Genomic DNA, 22,434 nt, shown 5'->3' on the forward strand with positions numbered 1-22,434 from the left:
CCTATTCAGCATAGTGTTGGAAGTTCTGGCCAGGGCAATCAGGCAGGAGAAAGAAATAAAGGGTATTCAATTAGGAAAAGAGGAAGTCAAATTGTCCCTGTTTGCAGGTGACATGATTGTATATCTAGAAAGCCCCATCATCTCAGCCCCAAATCTCCTTAAGCTGATAAGCAACTTCAGCAAAGTCTCAGGATACAAAATCAATGTGCAAAAATCGCAAGCATTCTTATACACCAATAACAGAGAGCCAAATCATGAGTGAACTCCCATTCACAATTGCTTCAAAGAGAATAAAATACCTAGGAATCCAACTTACAAGGGATGTGAAGGACCTCTTCAAGGAGAACTACAAACCACTGGCTCAACGAAATAAAAGAGGATACAAACGAATGGAAGAACATTCCATACTCCTGAATAGGAAGAATTGATATTGTGAAAATGGCCATACTGCCCAGGGTAATTTATAGATTCAATGCCATCCCCATCAAGCTACCAATGACTTTCTTCACAGAATTGGAAAAAATTACTTTAAAGTTCATTTGGAACCAAAAAAGAGCCCACATTGCCAAGTCAATCCTAAGCCAAAATAACAAAGCTGGAGGCATCACACTACCTGACTTCAAACTATACTACAAGGCTACAGTAACCAAAACAGCATGGTACTGGTACCAAAACAGAGATATAGACCAATGGAGCAGAACAGAGCCCTCAGAAACAATACCACACATCTACAACTATCTGATCCTTGACAAACCTGACAAAAACAAGAAATGGGGAAAGGATTCCCTATTTAACAAATGGTGCTGGGAAAACTGGCTAGCCATATGTAGAAAGCTGAAACTGGATCCCTTCCTTACACCTTATACAAAAATTAATTCAAGATGGATTAAAGACTTAAATGTTAGACCTAAAACCATAAAAACCCTAGAAGAAAACCTAGGCAATACCATTCAGGACATAGGCATGGGCAAGGACTTCATGTCTAAAACACCAAAAGCAATGGCAACAAAAGCCAAAATTGACAAATGGGATCTAATTAAACTAAAGAGCTTCTGCACAGCAAAAGAAACTACCATCAGAGTGAACAGGCAACCTACAGAATGGGAGAAAAGTTTTGCAATCTACTCATCTGACAAAGGGCTAATATCCAGAATCTACAAAGAACTCAAACAAATTTACAAGAAAAAAATGAACAACCCCATCAACAAGTGGGCAAAGGATATGAACAGACACTTCTCAAAAGAAGACATTTATTCAGCCAACAGACACATGAAAAAATGCCCATCATCACTGGCCATCAGAGAAATGCAAATCAAAACCTCAATGAGATACCATCTCACACCAGTTAGAATGGCAATCATTAAAAAGTCAGGAAACAATAGGTGCTAGAGAGGATGTGGAGAAATAGGAACACTTTTACACTGTTGGTGGGACTGTAAATTAGTTCAACCATTGTGGAAGTCAGTGTGGCGATTCCTCAGGGATGTAGAACTAGAAATACCATTTGACCCAGCCATCCCATTACTGGGTATATACCCAAAGGATTATAAATCATGCTGCTATAAAGACACATGCATATGTATGTTTATTGCAGCACTATTCACAATAGCAAAGACTTGGAACCAACCCAAATGTCCAACAATGATAGACTGGATTAAGAAAATATGGCACATATACACCATGGAATACTATGCAGCCATGAGAAATGATGAGTTCATGTCCTTTGTAGGGACATGGATGAAGCTGGAAACCATCATTCTCAGCAAACTATCACAAGGACAAAAAACCAAACACCACATATTCTCACTCATAGGTGGGAATTGAACAATGAGAACACTTGGACACAGGAAGGGGAACATCACACACCAGGGCCTGTTGTGGGGTGGGGGGAGGGGGGAGGGATAGCATTAGGAGATATACCTAATGTAAATGATGAGTTAATGGGTGCAGCACACCAACATGGCACATGTATACATATGTAACAAACCTGCATGTTGTGTACATGTACCCTAGAACTTAAAGTGTAATAAAAAAAATTAAAAAAAAGAATCATCCTTACATTTGATATTTGAATGGACAAATGAATTGTATGTAATATTTTTGGGTCAACTAGGGGAATTTTGAACACAGTCTCAGCAGTAGATGAGATAAAATGTACTGAAAGAGAAAGTTACTAAAAAAACAAAACCAGATTGAGGAATGGTATGTACAATAAAATTTTATATTGATGTAAAACTAGAAAGAGGTGTGTGTGTGTGTGTGTGTATGTGTGTGTATGTGTATAAAGAACTGGAAAAGTAAACATTAAGGTAATGAGCATTGGTGGACACTGATGGTAATTAAATTGATTTAATTAAATTCAAAAATTTCCTATAGTGCACATGTGCTGCTTCTGTAACTATACTTTTTAAAAGTACAAACAAGATAATAAAAAGTTAACCAATTTAAAAAAAAGAATCATCTTTTATACAACCATAATTTTGGCATATATAATTGGAATATTTTTCTATAATTATGTGTGTATATGTTGCTTTAAGATATATTTTTATGTATCTGCATATAAATATATATAAAATATTATATATGCAATAAGCAATATGTATATTTTAAAAGCAGAACTGGAATCATACAAACACGTCAAGTGGGAAGGAAAACAGGTTACTGTCTTATGAAGACTTTTCCATGTTGTTAAATATTCTCTTAAAACATAATATTTAGCCAGGTGTGCTGGCTCACTCCTGTAATCCCAACATTTTGGGAGGCCAAGGCAGGAGGATCACTTGAGCCCAGAAGATTGATACCAGCCTGGACAACATGGCAAAACCCTGTCTCTACAAAAAATACAAAAAAATTAGCTGGGCATGGTACTGTGTACCTGTAGTCCCAGCTACTTGGGTAGGATGCTGAGGTGGGAAGATCACCTGAGTCTGGGAGTTTGGGGCTGAGGTGAGCTGTGATTGTGCCACTGCATTCCAGTCTGACAGACAGAGACCTTGTCTCAAAAAAAAAAAAAAAACCATAATATTTAAAGACTGCATAGTGTTTTCTCACACGGCTGTAATTTTGCTAATCGTTTTTGTTGGGCCTTTAAGTTACTTTGAATTGCTCACTATTCTGAGTAATACTGTACTGAAAAAGTAGCTTACATAGAAATTTGTGCACATGTGATTTTATAATGAGAATCAGTTTTAAGGAGTAAGTTGCTGGATGATAGGGTTTTGGCATATTTCAAAGGGGGTTGGTATGTTTTGCTGCATCATCCCCAAAAGGGCTAGCCCAGTGTACCATCCCACCAGTCATGTATAATAAAAGTGTTTGTTTCTTCACACTCTCATCAACTCTAGGTGCTAAATGTTAGGGTAAGATTCCTGAAAGTGCTTCTTAGCAGTTTTCCATCTGTTTGTTTTGCCCTCTTTCTTTCTTATTAGGGAGTAAGGCATGAGTGAGTGTAGGTGGGAGGGGTAGGCTGTCTCTGAAGGACACGAGTAAAACTGAAGATGGGGGCCAACTGGGGTGCAGTCTGATGGAGGCACACATGCTGCGAGTGAGGTCATCATATGTAAGCCTGCCCTGCCCCTTTGGCTACTAGAAACTGCATTGGGTTGGAGGGCCTAGCCTGCTCCTGGGGACCGTTAGACGTCCATGAATGGATTTCATGAAGTCTGAGCTCACTAGCCACAAGTGAAAAGTTGCGTGTGTTTCCAGAGCGTGATACAAAATAGGAGGGTAAGTGGCTGCCGCTGCCAAGACACATGTAGGATATGAAAGGGATTTACAGTCTAATCAGTGACCCCACAGCTTCCTGGGTTCCTCAGCATCTTTCTTTTTTCCCGTAAAGTCCTGGAGGAAAGATACCATTCAAAGCTAAGAAGCTGACCAGATGCAGTGGCTCATGCCTGTAATCCCAGCACTGTAGGAGGCCGAGATGGGAGGATTACTTGAGCCTAAGAGTTTGAGACGGACCTGGACAACATAGTGAGATCCTGTCTCTACAAAAAATAAAAAAAAAAGCTGGTGTGGTGGTGCATACCTTTAGTCCCAGTTACTTGGGAGGCTGAGGTGGGAGGATTGCTTGAGCCCAAGACGCTGAGGCTGCAGTGAGCCATGATCGAGTCCAGCCTGGGTGGCAGAGCATGACCCTGTCTCAAAAACAATAAAAACAACCCCAAAGCCAAGAAGCTGTTTTAACCAGATAGCTTTTTCCTCCATCCATGGTTATTAGTTTTAGGTACAGTCTGGCTGTGGTTGCTTTCCTGAGTTATCAAGATCTCAAGAATGACAGGTTCAAGGCTATAGATGTTATTGCTGTTGAATCACGTCTTTGTTCCCTGGGGAAGCTGTCCTGTCAGTCACAGATCTTACAGAGGCCAGGCACAAGAAGGGGGGTGCACCTGTACTATGCTTGCTGGTGAAAGGAGATGGCCACCTGTCTTGGTCCATTTGTGCTGTAACAAAATACTTTAGACTGAGTCATCTATAAACAGAAATGTATTGCTCACGGTTTTAGGGGCTGGGAAGTTCAAGATCAAGTGGCCAGCAGATTCAGTGTCTAGTGAGGGCCCAGTTTCTGTTTCAAACAGGGCGGAAGGAACAAACAGGCTCTCTGTCCTTATGACCTAAGCATCTCCCAGATGCCCCACTTCCCACCACCACTGCACTGGAAATTAAGTTTCAGATTATGAATTTTGGGGGGACACTCTTACCAATGATGGTAAGAGTATGATCTCTGGGAGGCCAGAGTGACAGTAAATGTTATCTCACATTATTATGAAATGATTTGAGCATCTCCTGTGTTAGCATTCTTTATTAGGAGTCACTTAAATGTAAACCATAAAGAAAACACCGTTTCTTCTTCTGGGAAGTTAATTACCTTATGTGGGAGGTAGACCAAGAACACCTGAATAATGGTTTTAAAATGATACTAAAATGGGCCAGGTGCGGTGACTCATGCCTGTAATCCCAGCACTTTGGGAGGCTGAGGTGGGTGGAACACCAGAGGTCAGAAGTTCGAGACCAGCCTGGCCAACATGGTGAAACCCTGTCTCTACTAAAAATACAAAATTAGCTGGGCGTGGTGGCACACGCCTGTAGTCCCAGCTACTCGGAGGCTGAGACGGGAGAATCGCTTGAACCTGGGAGGCAGAGGCTGCAGTGAGCCGAGATCGCGCCACTGCACTCCAGCCTGGGCGAGACAGAGCGAGACTTTGTCTCAAAAAAAAAAATAAGATAAAATAAAATGATAGTAAAATAGACTAGTCAGGGTCCATTGGAATTGATTCAGTAAATCTTGGACAGAGGTAAGCTCTGTAAGTCAGGTATAGTCACAGCTTGGCAGAAGAAAAGAGGGAAGCAAAAAGCAATTTGGGGAAATGTCACATGTAAGTTGTCACCAGGCTGTAGTAAATAGGTATGCTTAGCCAAGGCCACATTTCAGTGGTTCACATGGGTCTGGTGTGTATGGTGAAGCCCTACCTGAAATGCGTCTCCAAAGAGCTTTTGTGTTCCTTGCCTCTTGGATTCTTGCAACGGTTCTTGGACAATGGCAGAGTAGCTCTAATGCCGTCTCTGAGGACAAAACCCAACCCAGGCAGTTCTTCTGACTTGGCCAAAGTGAAAGGGGAATCATTGTCAGCACCAGGGTCTCTTGACTCTGGTGACGGGTGGTTGAGATTTGTAAAGCGCATAGGAGCAATAATTAGATCCACTCATCCCAGAGTTCTCAGACTGGGGCACTTAACATTCTTAACTTATCTTTCAACAGAAACAGCAGCAGAAAGATGCCCTCATTCTCTTCTTCAACAGAACAGCTGAAGCTAAAATCCCGTCTGTCATGTAAGTGGTCACTAAGTGTCGACCTCTCTCTCTCTCATCTTAAAAAAAAAAAAAACAACTTATTACTTTATTCTGCCTGAATGATTTTACTGCTTCTAAGAAATGACCAGAAATTATTAAATGTGCCTTTTGTTGAGGAAGGAAAAAATAAAACAGATGATCAGTGAGTAGAATTATAGCTGCCTTGAAAATAAAGTTTAGGGGCCAGGCTCACGCCTGTAATCCCAGCACTTTGGGAGGCCAAGGTGGGAGGATTGCTTGCGTCCAGGAGTTTGAGACCACGCTGGACAGCATAGTGAGACCCCATTTATACAAAAAATGAACAGAATTAGCTGGGCATGGTGGCATGCACCTGTGGTCCCAACTACTCAGGAGGCTGAGGAGGGAGGATTGCTTGGGAGGGAGGACGGTCGAGGCTGCAGTGAGCTAAGGTGGTGCCACTGCACTCCAGCCTAAGCAAGAGACTAAAACCCTGTCTCAAGGGAAAAATGAAAAAAGTAAAAGTTTAGGGCGCCCTGCCGTTAATTACACACAAGGCATAAGTTGGCCGGTAACTGGAGCCACTACTAGGATGTACTTGGGTCTTTAAGAGATCCTGTCTTGAGCCAAGTAGGCTGGAGCTGCTGCTCCTTAAAAGGAGGGTGGGGTTGTTCCCAACACCAAAAGGGAGAGTTTTTCTAGAGTTTTTCTGTGATCATTTGCCTTTAGGGAAAAAAAAATTAGAAGGAAAAGCTGCCTTATGGGGATACTTGGGTCTTCCCCAAGCTCAGGAATTGTCATCCATTACTTACCTAAATAAAAAGACAAATGTCAAAGTTTGTTCAAAAGATATGGGCATATGGCCGTTGTCACGCCTAGTTCTATTTCCACCTTATAAATTAAAGCTAAAGTAATAATTTCTATTCTTACAATTATTCATGACAAAATCTCAATTATATGCCTTTCTTAAAGAAAAACCCACTCCTATTTAAATATCACTGGGGTAGAAACCTGGCAATTCTAATGATGTGCAGTTTGCCTGATTTTTTTTTTTGTTTAACATTCATGTGGTGCTCTGGCAGGATAATGGTCCAACTGATGAAATTACAATGAGAATGGATTCCGTAGGGCTGAGTGGTGCCAGACTGGCTGTGGGGACTGAGATCTGGGGATAAATTAAGAAATATATCTGCCCCACCCTCGTACTTGGCCCACCTACCTCTCCACACCCTCCACTGTGGCAGGAGAGTTCCCCACACCACTCGATCTGCAATGCCCCCTGGAAAGACTGCCCAGCGCTGGCCTCTCCCCTTCACTTCCTGGGCACTGCCCTTTTCATTTATGACGCTGTTACAGAGCTAATGAACTCCAGATGTGGTTTTTATGGCCTGGAAACTTTTCTCCCAGAAACACATCTGAGTTGCCCCCGCTGACCCATTTCTCATGTGCTGTGGAATAACAGATGGCAAGGGTGTGCGTTTCTCCCTTGCTCCCTCAGCTCAGGACCTGCAAATTCAGAGTCCACCAGGTGCCTCTCTCTTCAGATGCTGCGCCCAGAGCCACCCATTTCCCTTAGAAATTTTAAGTCTTTCTACCACCTCATAAATAAACTTTGGTCATACCTTATACATACTTTCTCAAAATTCTATTATACAATAAATTGTATAGTGCTTTGTAGTTTCCAAACATTTTTTACACCTGTGAACTCATTTCACATTTATAGCATCTTTGTGAGATCATGTAAGTCACACTGGCTCCATTTTTAAAAATGCAAACACTGAGTAAATCTATGACTCTCTGGACCTCAGAGTCACACAGCTAGTAAGTGGAAATTAGATTGTACGTCTTCAAAACCCCAGTTTCCTCAGCTAGTTGTTTTTCTTTTCTTTTTTTGCTGTTGTTTGTTTTTTCATTTTAATGGGCATCTTTTAATATAAAAGCCAAGGTTATTGTGGCAGGCAGATATTTCCAGCCTAGGAACTTGTAGAAGGTTATAGAACAACAAAGCTGTGTATGAGATATAGAGGGGAAAGAGGCATTAGGAAAATTGGGGCCTATGGTTTTTATGAGCTCACCAAGTGGATTTTGTGGCCTTGTGACTTTTTGATGCTGTAGCCGTAAACTTTTTTGCTTATATCATGGCAAATTTTATGTCTCTCAAAATAATTAAATTCTATTAGTATCAACAATTCACAAATTGAACTCAAATCTGGTGCCCTGGTCAGTCATAGTGTTGTTTGAAATGACTCTTGGATGTTTACAGGGCAGTCCATGTACCTTTCCCTCACCTGAGACGTATCCTTCTTTAAGGAAGGCAGAGTCTGTTCCCTGTCCAGATGCACCCATGGCTGGCAATGGCCTCAGGAAAGGAGCTCACTTGCCTGTACTGGGCTTACCTCTTCTTTGGGATTGTGATCCCTCTTCAGGGAGCTACCAGGGGAGGGGGCACCTAGCCAGGGTCTGTTAACCTGGTGACTTCCCACCCCACTGCTCCCTGAGGGTAGCCACCTTAAGGCCAAGCAAAAGATAAGAGGTGGGAAGCTTGCCGGGTGCGGTGGCTCACGCCTGTAATCTCAGCACTTTGGGAGGCCAAGGTGGGCAAATCACTTGAGGTCAGGAGTTTGAGACCAGCCTGGCCAACATGGTGAAACCCCATCCCTACTAAAAATACAAAAATTAGCTGGGCGTGGTGGTACACACCTGTAATCCCAGCTACTCAGGAGGCTGAGGCAAGAGAATTGCTTGAACCCAGGAGGTGGAGGTTGCAGTGAGCTGAGATTTCAGCACTGCACTCCAGCCTGGGCGACAGAGCGAAACTCAGTCTCAAAAAAAAAAAAAAAAAAAAAAAAAAAAAGGTGGGAAGCTAAGAAAAAACACAGTGGCTGGAAGAGAGATGTAAATTAAAGGGAGGCCAAACAAATGAGAACCTTCTCTCCATAGTCCTCTGCCTTGGAAGAGAATTAACTGACTTAACTACTGGCCCTGTCATTTGAGGTCTAAAGTGGGAGGAGCTGGAGATCCTTCCTGGAATGTCTCTTTAGTATTATGTATGTCTCAATATTTAGCTTCTAGAAATTTGTGTACTGTCATTAATTCCTTAGTCCCCTCCCTAAGTGCTTTCAGATCTACAGAGGACACTCTAATTTGTATTTAAAACACATTATAATGATAGTCGGAGGTAAAGTGAAAACTGTTGATCATCTTCTATGATCCCAGATAATAAGAATGTTTCAGTAACATACCAGAGACACATAAAACATAAGGAGTGTATGTTTAATCTGTTTTGTTGTCATTGTCAAATGCAGTGAATATATCTTGGACCTACTGGAAAGTGGAAGAGAGAAGTTTTTAGTATTTGCACACCATAAGGTGGTCCTGGACGCAATTACGCAAGAGCTTGAGAGAAAGGTGAGCTCCCTTTGAAATTCACCATGGGCTACTTTTGCCATGTCCCAAATTGTTCTAAGCAGGCTTAGGTCAGATCCAAGCAAAGTGAGACCGATGGCTTTAGGAAGCATTGCTGAAGACTTTCTGAAGAAGAGTTCTTCTTGCTTGTAGAACCACAGTGGGGTCAAAATGTTTCCCCAGCCATGTCATTTTAACTTCCTCCATGCTCCAAATAGATATCCCAGGAGTCTTGCTTTAGGAACATCTCCCAGGGGCTGTTCCATTATTCTGCATAAATAATTACAAAGTTGGCAAGAGAGGAGATAGCAAAATTGTCCTTTTGTATGGAGACAAGTATTTATGTGAATGTTTTCCTCTTTTCCTTCCTTTCATTCCTCCTCAGCACTGTCAAAGCACTTTTATTAATTGCACATGGCAGTGTGCAGACATTAGTAGAGAGTTTTATGGCTCTCCTGAAATTGAACGAAAGGGATCTAGAAGGATTTCCAAGGATGTTTATGAAAACTGAACACATTTCATCCCCTTTTCATTTTTGGTTAAATTTAAGGCTGTAAATTGCTCTTTGTCTTCCCTCATCGTTTATATTTATATAACATTTGAATGTACTTTAAGAGTACAGAGAAATATACAGCAAATACCCATGTATCTCCCACCCAGATTTAATAAATGAATTTATTTCAAGGTTTTTTTAGTTTTTTTATTTTGAGGCAGAGTCTTGCTGTGTTGCCCATGCTGAAGTGCAGTGGCAGGATCTCAGCTCACTATAGCCTCTGCTTCTCAGGTTCAAGTGATTCTCGTGCCTCAGCCTCCCAAGTAGCTGGGACTACACCACCTCAGCTGGCTAATTTTTGTAATTTTAGTAGATATGGGGTTTCACCATGTTGCCCAGGCTGGTCTTGAACTCCTGGCCTCAAGTGATCCACCTACCTCGGCCTCCCAGAGTGCTTGGATTACAGGCATGAGCCACCACACCCGGCCTGAAGGTTTATTTTTTTAATAATAAAATACTTAGGTCCCCTCAGTATTCTAACTTTATTCCCCTTCCATCTCTCCAGCAATAACATCACTATTATGAAGGCAATGGGTATCCTTGCCCTCCATGTTGTTATACTATATTCTAGGAGTATGTATCCATAAGCAATTTATCATCTCCTTTTTGCTTATTTTTAAAAATTTAAAATAAATGACAGCACGTTGTAATTATCCTGCAACTTACTTTTTTCTCAGCATTGTTTTAGAGATTTCTTTTTTTTTTTTTTTTTTTGAGACAGTCTTGCTCTGTCACCCAGGCTGGAGTGCAGTAGCACGATCTTGGCTCACTGCAAGCTCCACCTCCCAGGTTCAAGCTATTCTCCTGTCTCAGCCTCCCGAGAAGCTGGGACTACAGGTGCCCGCCACCATGCCTGGCTAATTTTTTTGTATTTTTAGTAGAGACAGGGTTTCACCATGTGTTAGCCAGGATGGTCTCGATCTCCTGACCTCATGATCCACCCGCCTCGGCCTCCCAATGGAGATTTCTTTATACTGCATTACACGTATAGTTCATTCACTGTAACTCTGGAATTGTATCTCATTGGATAGCTATACTGCAGTTTATCCATTCTCCTGCTGATGGTTGCTATCGTGTGAATATTATAGTAGGTGTATGTTTGTATCTATGCATTTCTTTATGGCTTGTGTATGTGCTTTGTGTAGGGGAGGCATATTCAGGCATGCTCTTGCATGGTTATTAAATAGGTTCATCTTCATACTAAGTGTTGTCAAATTGCTCTCCAAGGTGGTCATTCACATTTATAATCTCACTAACGACATATAAGGGTTCCTGCTGTTCTGTGTGCCCATTAACACTGGTATTATCCGACTTTTTAATTTTACCAATCCAGAGAAATGAAATATCATCTCATTCTTGCTCTAATTTGCATTTCCCTGACTACCAGTAAAATGTGTATCATTTTATTTATTTATTTATTTATGGCCATTTTAGCTGTCTCCTGTGAATATTCTGTTTGTATCCTTTGCCTGTTTTTCTGTTGGATTGTTTTTTTTCTTACTGATTTAGGAAAATTCTTTATAAATTCTGGATATTAATGTTTTATCAGTTATCTTTTTATTTTTTAAATTTATTTTGTTGGGGAGGGGGGTCTCGCTCCATTGCGGGGGCTGGAGTGCAGTGGCTTCATCTTAGCTCACTATAGCCTCCGCCTCCTGGGTTCAAGAGATTCTCATGCCTCAGCCTCCTGAATAGCTGGGATTACTGGTGCGCACCACCACACCCAGCTAATTTTTTTGCATTTTTTTAGTAGAGACGGGGTTTCACCATGTTGGCCAGGTTAGTCTCAAACTCCTGGCCTCAAGTGATCCACCCGCTTCGGCCTCTCAAAATGCTGGGATTACAGACGTGAGCCACCAGGCCCAGCTGGTTTAATTGAATTCTAATAAAAACTCCAACTAGATCTTTTTTTTTTTTTTTTTTTTTTTTTTGAGGCAGAGTCTCACTGTATCTCCCACACTGGAGTTCAGTGGCACGAATGCTGCTCACTGAAGCCTCAACCTCCTAGGCTCAAGTGATCCACCTGCCTGAGCCTCCCTAGTAGCTGAGACCTCAGGAATGTACCACCACGCCTTGCAAATTTTTAAATTTTTCTGTAGAGACAGGGTCTTGCCATGTTGCCCAGGCTTGTCTAGAACTGGGCTCAAGCAATTCTTTTGCCTCAGCCTACCAAAGTGCTGGGATTACAGGCATTAGCCACTGCACCCAGCCTCCAGTTGGATTTTTTAAAGGGAACTTTATACTGTTACTCCCAAGAACATCTCAAAAAAAAAAAAAAAAAAAAAGCAGGAGCGATATCTAAACAACTATGAAAAAGAAGAGCAATGTTGGAAGACTTGTCCCTTCAGATATTAAATATTAAAATCTGTTATAAAATACCAATAATTAAAATTCAGCCGTGCTGGCCCCAGAGAGATGGCCAGATGGTGGAATAGAATACATGGACCTTCACCATAAATGGAAAGCAAATACATGATCAAGGAATTGTCACAAATCCGTTTTCAATTTCTTCAACAAAGTTTGGGTAATTGCCTAAATAATTGGGGGGTGGGAGGGTAGATGAAACTTTACCTCACTGTTTACTATACTAAATTCCAGGTGAATCAAAGATCCTTGAAACCATAAAGTATTAGAAGAAAATACCGACGAACAATAGCTGATCACTGGGTGGAGAATGACTTTCTAAGCATAAAAACAAAGAAATTACAAAGGAAAAATTGATTTGAATTACCTAAACACATGTATTTTTTCTGTGACACATACACAGTGATTAAATTTTTTTTTTTTTTTTTTTTGAGGTGGAGTTTTTGCTCTGTCGCTCAGGCTGGAGTGCAATGGTGCAATCTCAGCTGACTGCAACCTTCGCCTCCTGGCTTCAAGCAATTCTCCTGCCTCAGCCTCCCAAGTAGCTGGGACTACAGGTGCCTGCTACCATGCCCAGCTAATCTTTGTATTTTTAGTAGAGACAAGCTTTCACTGTGTTGGCCAGGCTGGTCTCAAACTCTTGGCCTCTGGTGATCCACCCACCTCAGCCTCCCAAAGTGCTAAGATTACAGGCGTGAGCCACCATGCCCAGCCCACAGTGGCTATGATTCTCTTGTACATTTGTACATTTTCGGAGGGCAGTTTGACAGTAAATTAAGGCGTGCACTCAATTTTTCAAATTTTACTTCTAGGAATTTATCCTAAGGAAATCATCAGACTAGTCAGATTTATAAATGAGAATATTAGGCATGCTGTTTATAATATTCAATAATTAAAAATCTAAGTTTTTATCAACAGATATACTATTAAATAAATTATAGTCCATTCAGCCATAAAATATAATGTTGATCAGTGGTTCCTAACTTTGGAGATCATTGAACCCTATAAGAACCTGAAGAAACTCCAAAATTGAAGGTCTTGGTATCTGGTTAGTATATATTGCTATCGGAAGATGTCCATACTATGGACAAAAAGCTGTTGTATGTATAATAATTTTTAAAAATTGTCATGTTGTCCGGGCGCAGTGGCTCACGCCTGTAATCCCAGCACTTTGGGAGACTGAGGCGGGCAGATCACCCGAGGTTAGGAATTCTAGACCAGCCTGGACAACATGGCGGAACCCCATCTCTACTAAACATACAAAAATTAGCTGGGCATAGTGGTGCATGCTTGTAATCCCAGCTAGTCGGGAGGCTGAGACACGAGAATTGCTTGAACCTGGGAGGCAGCAGCTGCAGTGAGCCGAGATCCTGCCACTGTACTGCAGCCTGGGTGAGAGACAAGACTCTATCTCAAAAATAAGATAAATAAAATAAAATAAATAAAATAGTCATCCATAGAAAAAAGCCTGATTAATATATACCAGTACATTAATGATGATTATCTCTAAGTAGTCATCATTATCTTTTTAGTTTTTCTGTATTTTTGCAATGAGTGTGTATTATTTTTATAATAAGAAAAATTACATTTTTAAAAATAAAGGAGCATTTAGAAAACAATAGAAAAGTAATAGAAGGAAATAAGCTAGGGAAACTATTAGCCACCTCTGTGACATACAAATAATGGTTTTTACATGTAAAGGTATTTCCTAACTCCCAGTAGGAAAAAAAAAAGGGGGCAACCTGTATAAATAGATAGTTCATCAAAGAAATGACACCAGTAGCCAATTAAAAGATAATGAAAACACCCAATTTCACTAGTAATCAAGTTAGTGAAAAATAAAAAAAATTTTTTTTTACCCCATCAAGTCAGTAGAGGTTTTAAAAATGTGCGGTGCTCACTGTTGATGAAAGTGTACCAAGATGGACATGCTAATACATTAGTTATTGGAAAGCAATTTGGCAATAATATCAAGAGCCTTAAATTAAGTTTTTTCTTTTTGCTATCGTACTTTGGTTTGTAGTCCAATCTAAGAAAATCACCAAAAATTGGCATCCTCTTAAAAACTTTCCATTTTAATAGCATTATTGAGGTATAATTGACATGCAGTAAACTGCACATAATGTGTACAATTAATGAGAATCAAGATAGGAAACATATCTGCCACCCGCTGCGCCCGCCCCCAGAGTTTTCTCATGTCCCTTTGTAATGACGCCCTCCTGCCCCTTCCCTCACCCTCCTATCCTCAAGCAACCTCTGGTCTACTGTCTGTCACTAAGGATTAGTTTGCAGATTTTTAGAATTTTATATAAATATGGAATATAATGGAATATAAATGTGGAGAAAAGGACATTCAGGATGTACTTTTTTTTTTTTTTGAGATTTATCCATGTTGTGTGTCTCGTTCCTTTTTAGTGTTCACTCCTTTGTTTTCCTTTTTTTTTTTTTTTTTTTTTTAGGTTATCTAGACCTGCAGATGTTCACTCCCTTTTAGTGCTAAATAACATCCCATTGTACATCGTCTGTTCACTTGTTGATGGACATTTACCAACATATCCTTTTAGGAAAAATTTGAGACCCCTAAATCTGCAGAAATAGAATGGTTAAATTATGCTGTTGCTGCATAATGACAAAGGGCCATTAAAAATGATATTTTAGAACACTTAATAATACAGTTTTACTTATAATGTGTTTTATTGGGGGAAAACAGGATATAAAACTTTTTATTTAAAAGATGTATATACCATACACATGAAAAAAAGAGACAGGAAAAAGTAGATTGGTTAGATAACTAAATGTTTTTATTTTCCTTATCATGTTTATCACTAGCAAGAATAAATAAATGCCATTTAAAAGAAAATAACTAAACTAAACATGCAGTTACCATACAACACAACAATTGACTTTTGAGCATTTTTCTTTGGGAAATGAAAACTTAGGTTAACAGAAAAACTTGTACACACATGTTCATAGCAGCTTTATTTGTAGTAGCCCCAAATTGGAATCAACTCAGATGTCCTTCAACAGATGGATGGTGAAACTATGGTATATCCATACCGTGGGCTATTTCTCAACAATAAAAAGAAGAAAATTATTGATACAGGTAACAACTTGGATGAATCTCCAGAGAGTGCTGAATGCAAAGGCCCATTCCAAAAGGTTATATGCTGTGCAATTTATATAACATTTGTATAGCATTCTTTTTTTTTTTTTTTTTTTTTGAGACAGAGTCTCGCTCTGTCACCCAGGCAGGAGTGCAGTGGTGCCATCTTGGCTCACTGCAACCCCTGCCTCCCAGATTCAAGTGATTCTCCTGCCTTGGCCTCCTGAGTAGCTGGGATTACAGGCGCACGCCACCACATCTGGCTAATTTTAGTATTTTTAGTAGAGGTGGGGTTCCGCCATGTTGGCCAGGCTGGTCTCAAACTCCTGACCTCAGGTGATCTACCTGCCTTGGCCTCCCAGAGTGTTGGGATTACAGGCGTGAGCCACTGTGCCTGGCCTATAGTACATTCTTGAAAAAAAAAAAAAAATTGGCCAGGTGCAGTGGCTCACGCCTGTAATCCCAGCACTTTGGGAGGCCGAGGCAGGCGGATCACCTGAAATCAGGAGTTTGAGACCAGCCTGGCCAACATAGTGGAACCCCACCTCTACTAAAAATACAGAAATTAGCCAGATGTGGTGGTGTGCGCCTGTAATCCCACCTAGTTGGGAGGCTGAGGCAGGAGAATCGCTTGAACCCCAGGGGGCGGAGGTTGCCGTGAGCCAAGATCATGCCACTGCACTCCAGCCTGAGTGACAAGAGTGAAACTTCATCTTAAAAAAGAAAAAGAGAAAAAAATGTTTTTAGAAATTCAGGTCAGATTAGTGGCTATCAGGAGCTAAGGACCGTGGAAAGAGGAGGGAGGTAAAAGGATCCTTGCAATGCTGGAATTGTTGAGTATCTTAACATTGGAGGTGAATATATGAAAACCTACACAGGTGATAAAATTGTGTAGAACACACACATACAAGTAAAACAAGAAATCTGAAGATCAGTGGATTGTATAGAAGTCAGCATCCTGGCTGCGGTATTATACTATAGTTTTTATAGAATGTTACCACTGCAGGAAACTGGGCAAAGGCCTAAGAGGGATCTCTATTATTTCTTACAATGGCACCTGAGTATAAGCAGTCATCTCAATACCAGTGTCAATTTGAAAAGAAAAGCTCTGAAGGCAGGGGCCTCTGCTGAGCTGGAACCTGGTTCTGTGCTGGAGCTGTGGCTGGGTGTGGTTTGCTGAGAAGCCCCCGGGGCTGTTGCCCACCTTGCTTCTGCCCCTTGTTCCTGCAGCACGTGCAGCACATCCGCATCGATGGCTCCACCTCATCAGCTGAGCGGGAGGACCTGTGCCAGCAGTTCCAACTGTCGGAGAGGCATGCCGTGGCCGTGCTGTCCATCACCGCTGCCAATATGGGCCTCACCTTCTCCTCGGCTGACCTGGTGGTGTTTGCTGAGCTGTTTTGGAACCCAGGGGTAAGAGACGCAGAAGACTCAGATACTCCCCAGGCATGCTCATGGCTGTGGGCAGGAAGCAGTGAGTGTCGGTCGGGGAAAGTGTGGTTTCCTTTTTATCCATTCATTATACTTCCCACAAGTCAGTTTTCACTTCCTTTACGCACTTCTATGTTGATTGACTAGTCTCTTTTTTTCTTTTTTTGAGACAGAGTCTCTTATCACCCAGGCTGGAGTGCAGTGGCATGATCTTGGCTCACTGCAACCTCCGCCTCCTGGGTTCAAGCGATTCCCCTGCCTCAGCCTCCCGAGTAGCTGGGATTACAGGCGTGAGCCACCGCGCCAGGCAATTGGCTGGTTTCTAGATTTTCACAGCAACCTGTAGGATTATCGACTCCATTTTATCAACGGGAAGGTTGAAGTCTTCCAGGGCTAGAAGGAATCTTGACTTCATGTCTCATAGAAGGAAGTTAGGGCACCGAGAGCTCAAGGGGTGAGGCAGGACTGCACTGCCATAACTGAAGAGGGCACTTGGTGGCACCAGGTTGCAGCCCAGGCCTCACGTTCCAGCCTGTGCCCCCTTTAGTAGCCATCATTGTGAGCTGCTTTAACAATGGACCTCACACAGAGCGACAGCAGTGAGGGTTTCCTGGACACCACCATTGGCCTCACCTGACCAACTGAGGACAGAGATAAGACATTTGTTTGAACTCTTAAATTTTTCTGGTAATCTCCAGAAAAGTTATATCCCCTTTAATATTTATATAATATTTAATAATATTGTGGTTTTTATTGGCTACACATAAGAGACTACATTAATAATGGGTAGACCTTGAGGGTGAAGCCATTTTATACAAGAAATAATGCTCATGATGTTAGGTGGTTTTTTTTTTCTTCTGCTTTTTTGAGACAGGGTCTTGCTCTGTCACCCAGGCTGGACTGCAGGGACTTACTGGCTCACTGCAGCCTTGATTTCCCGAGCTCAGGTGATCCTCCCACCTCAGCCTCCTGAGTAGCAGGGGACTACAGGTGCACGCCTCCATGCCTAATTTTTGTATTTTTTGTAGAGATGGGGTTTCACCATGTTGCTCAAGCTGTTCTGGAACTCCTGGGCTCAAGCAATCTGCCTGCCTCGGCCTCCTAAAGTGCTGGGATTACAGGCGTGAGCCACCACATCCAGCCCTTAAGTATTTATTATAAGGCTTACCACTATATTAAACCACCACCCTATGCCCAAATCATGGATAGCCTCTCCCTTGTGTGTGATGTTTTTATTTATTTAGAAGATAACTTTTTATTTCACACAGTGAAGAAATGGAAGCGTGCAGGCCTCCATCACCAGCCCCTCCCCATGCAGCCTGATGGCAGAGCCTGTGCCTCTTCATTTGCAGCACCTAGCTCAGTGCCCAGCACTGAACAGCCACCTGCAGATCTTCTGCTTCAGATTCCAGTTCCCCAGCCAGGGCTGTTTTGGGTTCTCTCTTTTGTTAAAGTGGCAGGTCATTTGTAGGTCTGAGATGGTAAAGTGCAGGTTATTTCTAGGTCTGAGACAGTGAAGTGCTTTGAGGAGGGAGGGTTGTGGTGGGACTGGAAATGGGGTGGAGAGGAACCATACCTGCTATGGTGGATGGAACTGCTTCAGGCCTTTACCTGCCTGTCTCAATTCCTGGACACACAGGTGCTGATCCAGGCTGAGGACCGCGTGCACCGCATTGGACAGACCAGCTCCGTGGGCATTCACTACCTCGTGGCAAAGGGCACAGCTGATGACTACCTTTGGTATGGCTTGGTTGGGTGGCCTGGCAGTTGGAGTCGAGCAAGGGTGGAAACTGATGATATGTTTACTTTGCTCCCAAAGTGCTTCTGCTTTTGCTAAGTAAGGTCTTTAAGGATCTATAGAAAATTGACTAGTAATGCCCTCCTGCTTTCATCATGACCATATTTGGCCTCCCTCACTAGCGTTCACTGGTGGCTTGCAGGGTGCATGCGGAATCTTATAGCAATAAGGGGTTGTGGCTCCTTTTGCTGCTGGTCTGAGGCAGGGAGAAGTGCTGATTATGACAAAATATAGATGGAATTTAGTTTGTAAAACACCCTGTTCCCAGCTGTGAAGGCATTTGTTAGGACAGGGTGACAGTCTTTTACCTTTTATGATGTGCATTTATCTGGTGGGCACATCTTACATTGCTGCTGCTGGACCACAGGGAGAAAGTGGCTTACCCTGGACCGTGTAGTGTACTTCGTTAGCAGAGCTGGAGTAAGATTTTCAACCCTGGGGTTTTCTGTCTGTTACCTAAGTGAAAAATCTCAAAAAGCTTCTTCCCCTTATCTCCCCCTTCCTGATACAAAATTTCTTGATTATCTCATTTGTTTCCACTGCTTGTCTCTGTTTCCAGCCTTATGACTAAGGAGTCTTCCCTTTGCAATGTGTGTGGGTCACTCCTACTTCCCTCTTTTTAGTGGATTTGTTAATTGGGCAGCTCATAATACCACCAGATTCAAAATTGTGTTGAAATGAGGCAGCATTTATTTCCTACACATCTTCCATTAGAAAGAATATTGAACCTGATGATATTCTTAGCCCTAAATTGGAGTTTTTACAAATGAGAGGGGGCAAATTTTTCAAGATGGGTGTTTGCACCTTGAGAGATGCAGAGATGTGAAACCGTAAACAAGCCGTTGTCCCATAAGAACAAGGAGGGTGGCCTCATTTTCATTAGTCTGGTGGTTCTGTGCAGGTTGTATTCACTGCAGCTCATTTCTCCCCAACAGGCCCCTGATTCAAGAGAAGATTAAAGTTCTGGCGGAAGCCGGGCTTTCTGAGACCAATTTTTCAGAAATGACAGAATCCACTGATTACCTCTACAAGGTAATGCCAGCACATGGCTCTTCACCCCTGGAGCAGAGGGAGGCATTAAGCTGTCTGCCAAGTCTTTGGGTCCTGAGTAGGAGGATGTGAACCACTCCTAGGGACCTCCCCCAGCCCCAGAGCTGAAAACAATGGCCTGCAGTCATTCTCAGTTGAACCATGCATGCATCGCTTTATGGGGAAATGATGGCATTAGCTCCTACAGCTGCTGACATTCCCGCACAGGCTCTGAATGCTGCCTCTTCCAGCAGGCCATTAGAAACTGACAAAACTCCCCATGGCAAATGTTGAATTGTTTCAAAAAGTACACAGCAACACCACACAGAGGGCTGCCACAGGAATGCATCCCCAGCACAGAATGGGGAGTGTTTAAAATAGGGTACTGGCTTCATAGAATATATTTTCCCTTCTGTCATTTTATTTATTCTCAGTGTCTCCCCACTTGATAGAGGGGTAAACTGAGACATGGCAGTATAGTAGGTTTGCACAAAGTCACAGGGCATGTGAAGCCAGCCCAAGGAAGAAGGCTTCCTGACTTGGCCCAGCATTCCTCCTTTGAGCTCAGCCCCTTGTTGTAAAGGAGTATAAGAGGCATCCCTCCATGACCAGGCAGGCCTTGTCAAAGGTGCTGAGGGGGAAGGCTGTTGCCTCTGAACAGGACAGCCCTGGGCCCATCATGCCTGCCTGGTCTCAGTGCTGCAGTCCAGTGGCTGCCACAGACTCTTCCTCCCCCATTTCAGTGAAACAGAGTGGAGGGAGCAAGAGACCCAGAGCCTTCCAAAAGCTTGTTTTCCTTCCCCAGCTTGGATTGTTGGCCAGAAGTTGAAAACTAGGAGTATGGCCTCCTCGAGCACAGCTCATGGTTGAATTGTTTCTGCCAGGAGAGTTTGAACCAGGTCTGAGCCTCATGCAGAAAGGGGCCTTACGGTAGCTTATCAGGAAAGTGAAGCACCTCCTCCTTCCTGTGAAATCACCATCAGAATATTGAGTTAGGCCACACGTGGTGGTGCACACCTGTAGTCCCAGCTACTCCAGAGGAAAAGGTGAGGATCACTTGAGCCTAGGAGGTCAAGGCTGTAGTTAGCCATGATGGTCACTGTACTCCAGACTGGGCAACAGAGCAAGAGCCTGCCTCAAAAAAAAAAAAAAAAGAGAAAGAAAAACGTTTAAATAAATAAGAAGTTGAGTTAAATCTTATCGTTGACACCAAGACTTAAGACTCTGTGGATCTGCTCATTCACTTACATTTATTTAGCAAATAAATTCTTTCTTTGCAAGGATTTATTTGCTAAATATTGGGATAAATAAGACTCAGATCATATTTTTAAATGCAGACTGCAAATTATCCTTTCAGACATATATAGTTAATAAGCCAATTTTAAAACAACCTTATTTTTAAGCTTTTTAAAGAACTCTCCAGTTCAGCTGAATGGTAAATGGTAACAGAGCCTAGGTTATTATAAGCCTTTTGAAAAGAAATAGTCTGAGCAGGCATAGTGGCTCAAGCCTCTAATCCCATGCTGAGGCGGACAGATGACTTGAGCCCAGGAGTTTGAGACCAGCCTGGGCAACATGGTGAAACCCCCATCTCTACAAAAAATACAAAAATTAGCCAGGCATGATGGCACATGCCTGTATTCCCAGCTACTCAGGAGACTGAGGCAGGAGGATTCCCTGAACCTGGGAGGCAGAGGTTGCAGTGGGCCAAGATCACACCACTGCATTTCAGCCTAGGCAACAGAGATAGACCTTGTCTCAAAAAAGAAAAAAAAGAAAGCCTATTTTTAAAGGATTCTCACTTGAACTCATTTATTCCTCCTTGCCTTTCTCTTACTCTAAATTGGTTAAGCATTTCTACCTAAAATATAAGTACAAGGTAATATAAATGAGTTTTATCAATATTTTGATCAATAACTATATCAATTTATTTTTTAATTAAGATGGGGCTGAAAATTTTATCAACTACTAGAAAAAGAAAATGTTGCTTCCAATATAGGAGACAAAAGCAGAAGAGGTTATATCTCACTGAGATAGCCTTCCTTCTGAGAGGGGAAATGAAATATTAATCTGATCTTGGAACTCGCTTCCAATTAATTATGCATGCCCCGAGTCAGCATACAGTGTTGCCATCATCATAATCAAATGCACATTAGCAGCTTTTTCTACTTGGAATAGGTTGCCTTGCAGGGTGGCGTTTCCTTGACATTGCAGTCATTCAGAAAGAGGCTGATGAGGGCATCCTGGAGGAGGACATGTGGGTTATTTGGGGGTCAGCCTTGATGATCTTTCATGTCATTTCCCTCTCTGCAAGGCTGGGATCCTGAAAGGCTAGGAGATTTCGGGTGCAGGTTAATTGAATAATCTGGAGTTCTTACATGACAGGCTGTCATGATCAATTTTCAAGGAACTCTACTTCACCAATGTGGAGGGATTTGGTTAAGGAATAGTGAGGAACAGTGGCCGGGTAGGTTGAGACCTAATTCTATAAAGGCCTGAAAAGCCAGGGGAGCAACTATAGACTTGATGAGGTAGGGACAGCGGAGCCCAAAGACATGACCAAAAAAATCTTTAAAGGAGAGCCTGGGGGTAAAAATCAGCTGGCCAAGATCTGTAGGCTGTTTGAAATGGGAAGGAGCCTGAGGCAGGAAGCACAGTTGAGCTGTTGCAAATCCATGCAGTACCAAGTGATGTGGCCCAAGTAAAGATGGTGCCTGAAGGAGAGAGGAGGGAACTAATGGGGGGAACAAACTTGCATGAGCCGAGGACTCTGTTTGCCTGGATGATTTCCACCTGGGAGACTACGAGAATGCAGGTAGACTATAAAAACTAGACTTATGGGAAGAGAAGCTGCTTTGAGAATATAGGAGATGAGAGACCATTTGATTTTTTATATTTATTTATTTATTTATTTAGAGACAGGGTCTCACTCTGTCACCC

At 42.3% G+C, this 22,434-nt stretch overlaps 1 protein-coding gene across 5 annotated transcripts in view; it reads left to right on the forward strand.

Moving 5' to 3' along the window:
• SMARCAL1 (SWI/SNF related, matrix associated, actin dependent regulator of chromatin, subfamily a like 1) overlaps positions 1–22,434 on the forward strand; it is a 70,913-nt gene that overhangs the window by 46,696 nt on the left and 1,783 nt on the right. For 4 of the 5 annotated variants that reach the window (XM_008971918.4, XM_008971919.4, XM_003818587.5 and 1 more), the window contains exons 13-17: positions 5,762–5,832; positions 9,117–9,219; positions 16,467–16,649; positions 18,307–18,407; positions 19,401–19,497. In XM_008971918.4, the coding sequence (XP_008970166.1) occupies positions 5,762–5,832; positions 9,117–9,219; positions 16,467–16,649; positions 18,307–18,407; positions 19,401–19,497 (555 nt within the window). Of the gene's footprint in view, positions 1–5,761; positions 5,833–9,116; positions 9,220–16,466; positions 16,650–18,306; positions 18,408–19,400; positions 19,498–22,434 lie in introns of those variants that run through there. The other variant, XR_004670316.3, reaches the window with a different exon arrangement.

Source organism: Pan paniscus, chromosome 13 (assembly GCF_029289425.2).
Source record: "Pan paniscus chromosome 13, NHGRI_mPanPan1-v2.0_pri, whole genome shotgun sequence".
In the NCBI taxonomy this organism is placed as follows: Eukaryota; Metazoa; Chordata; class Mammalia; order Primates; family Hominidae; genus Pan; species Pan paniscus.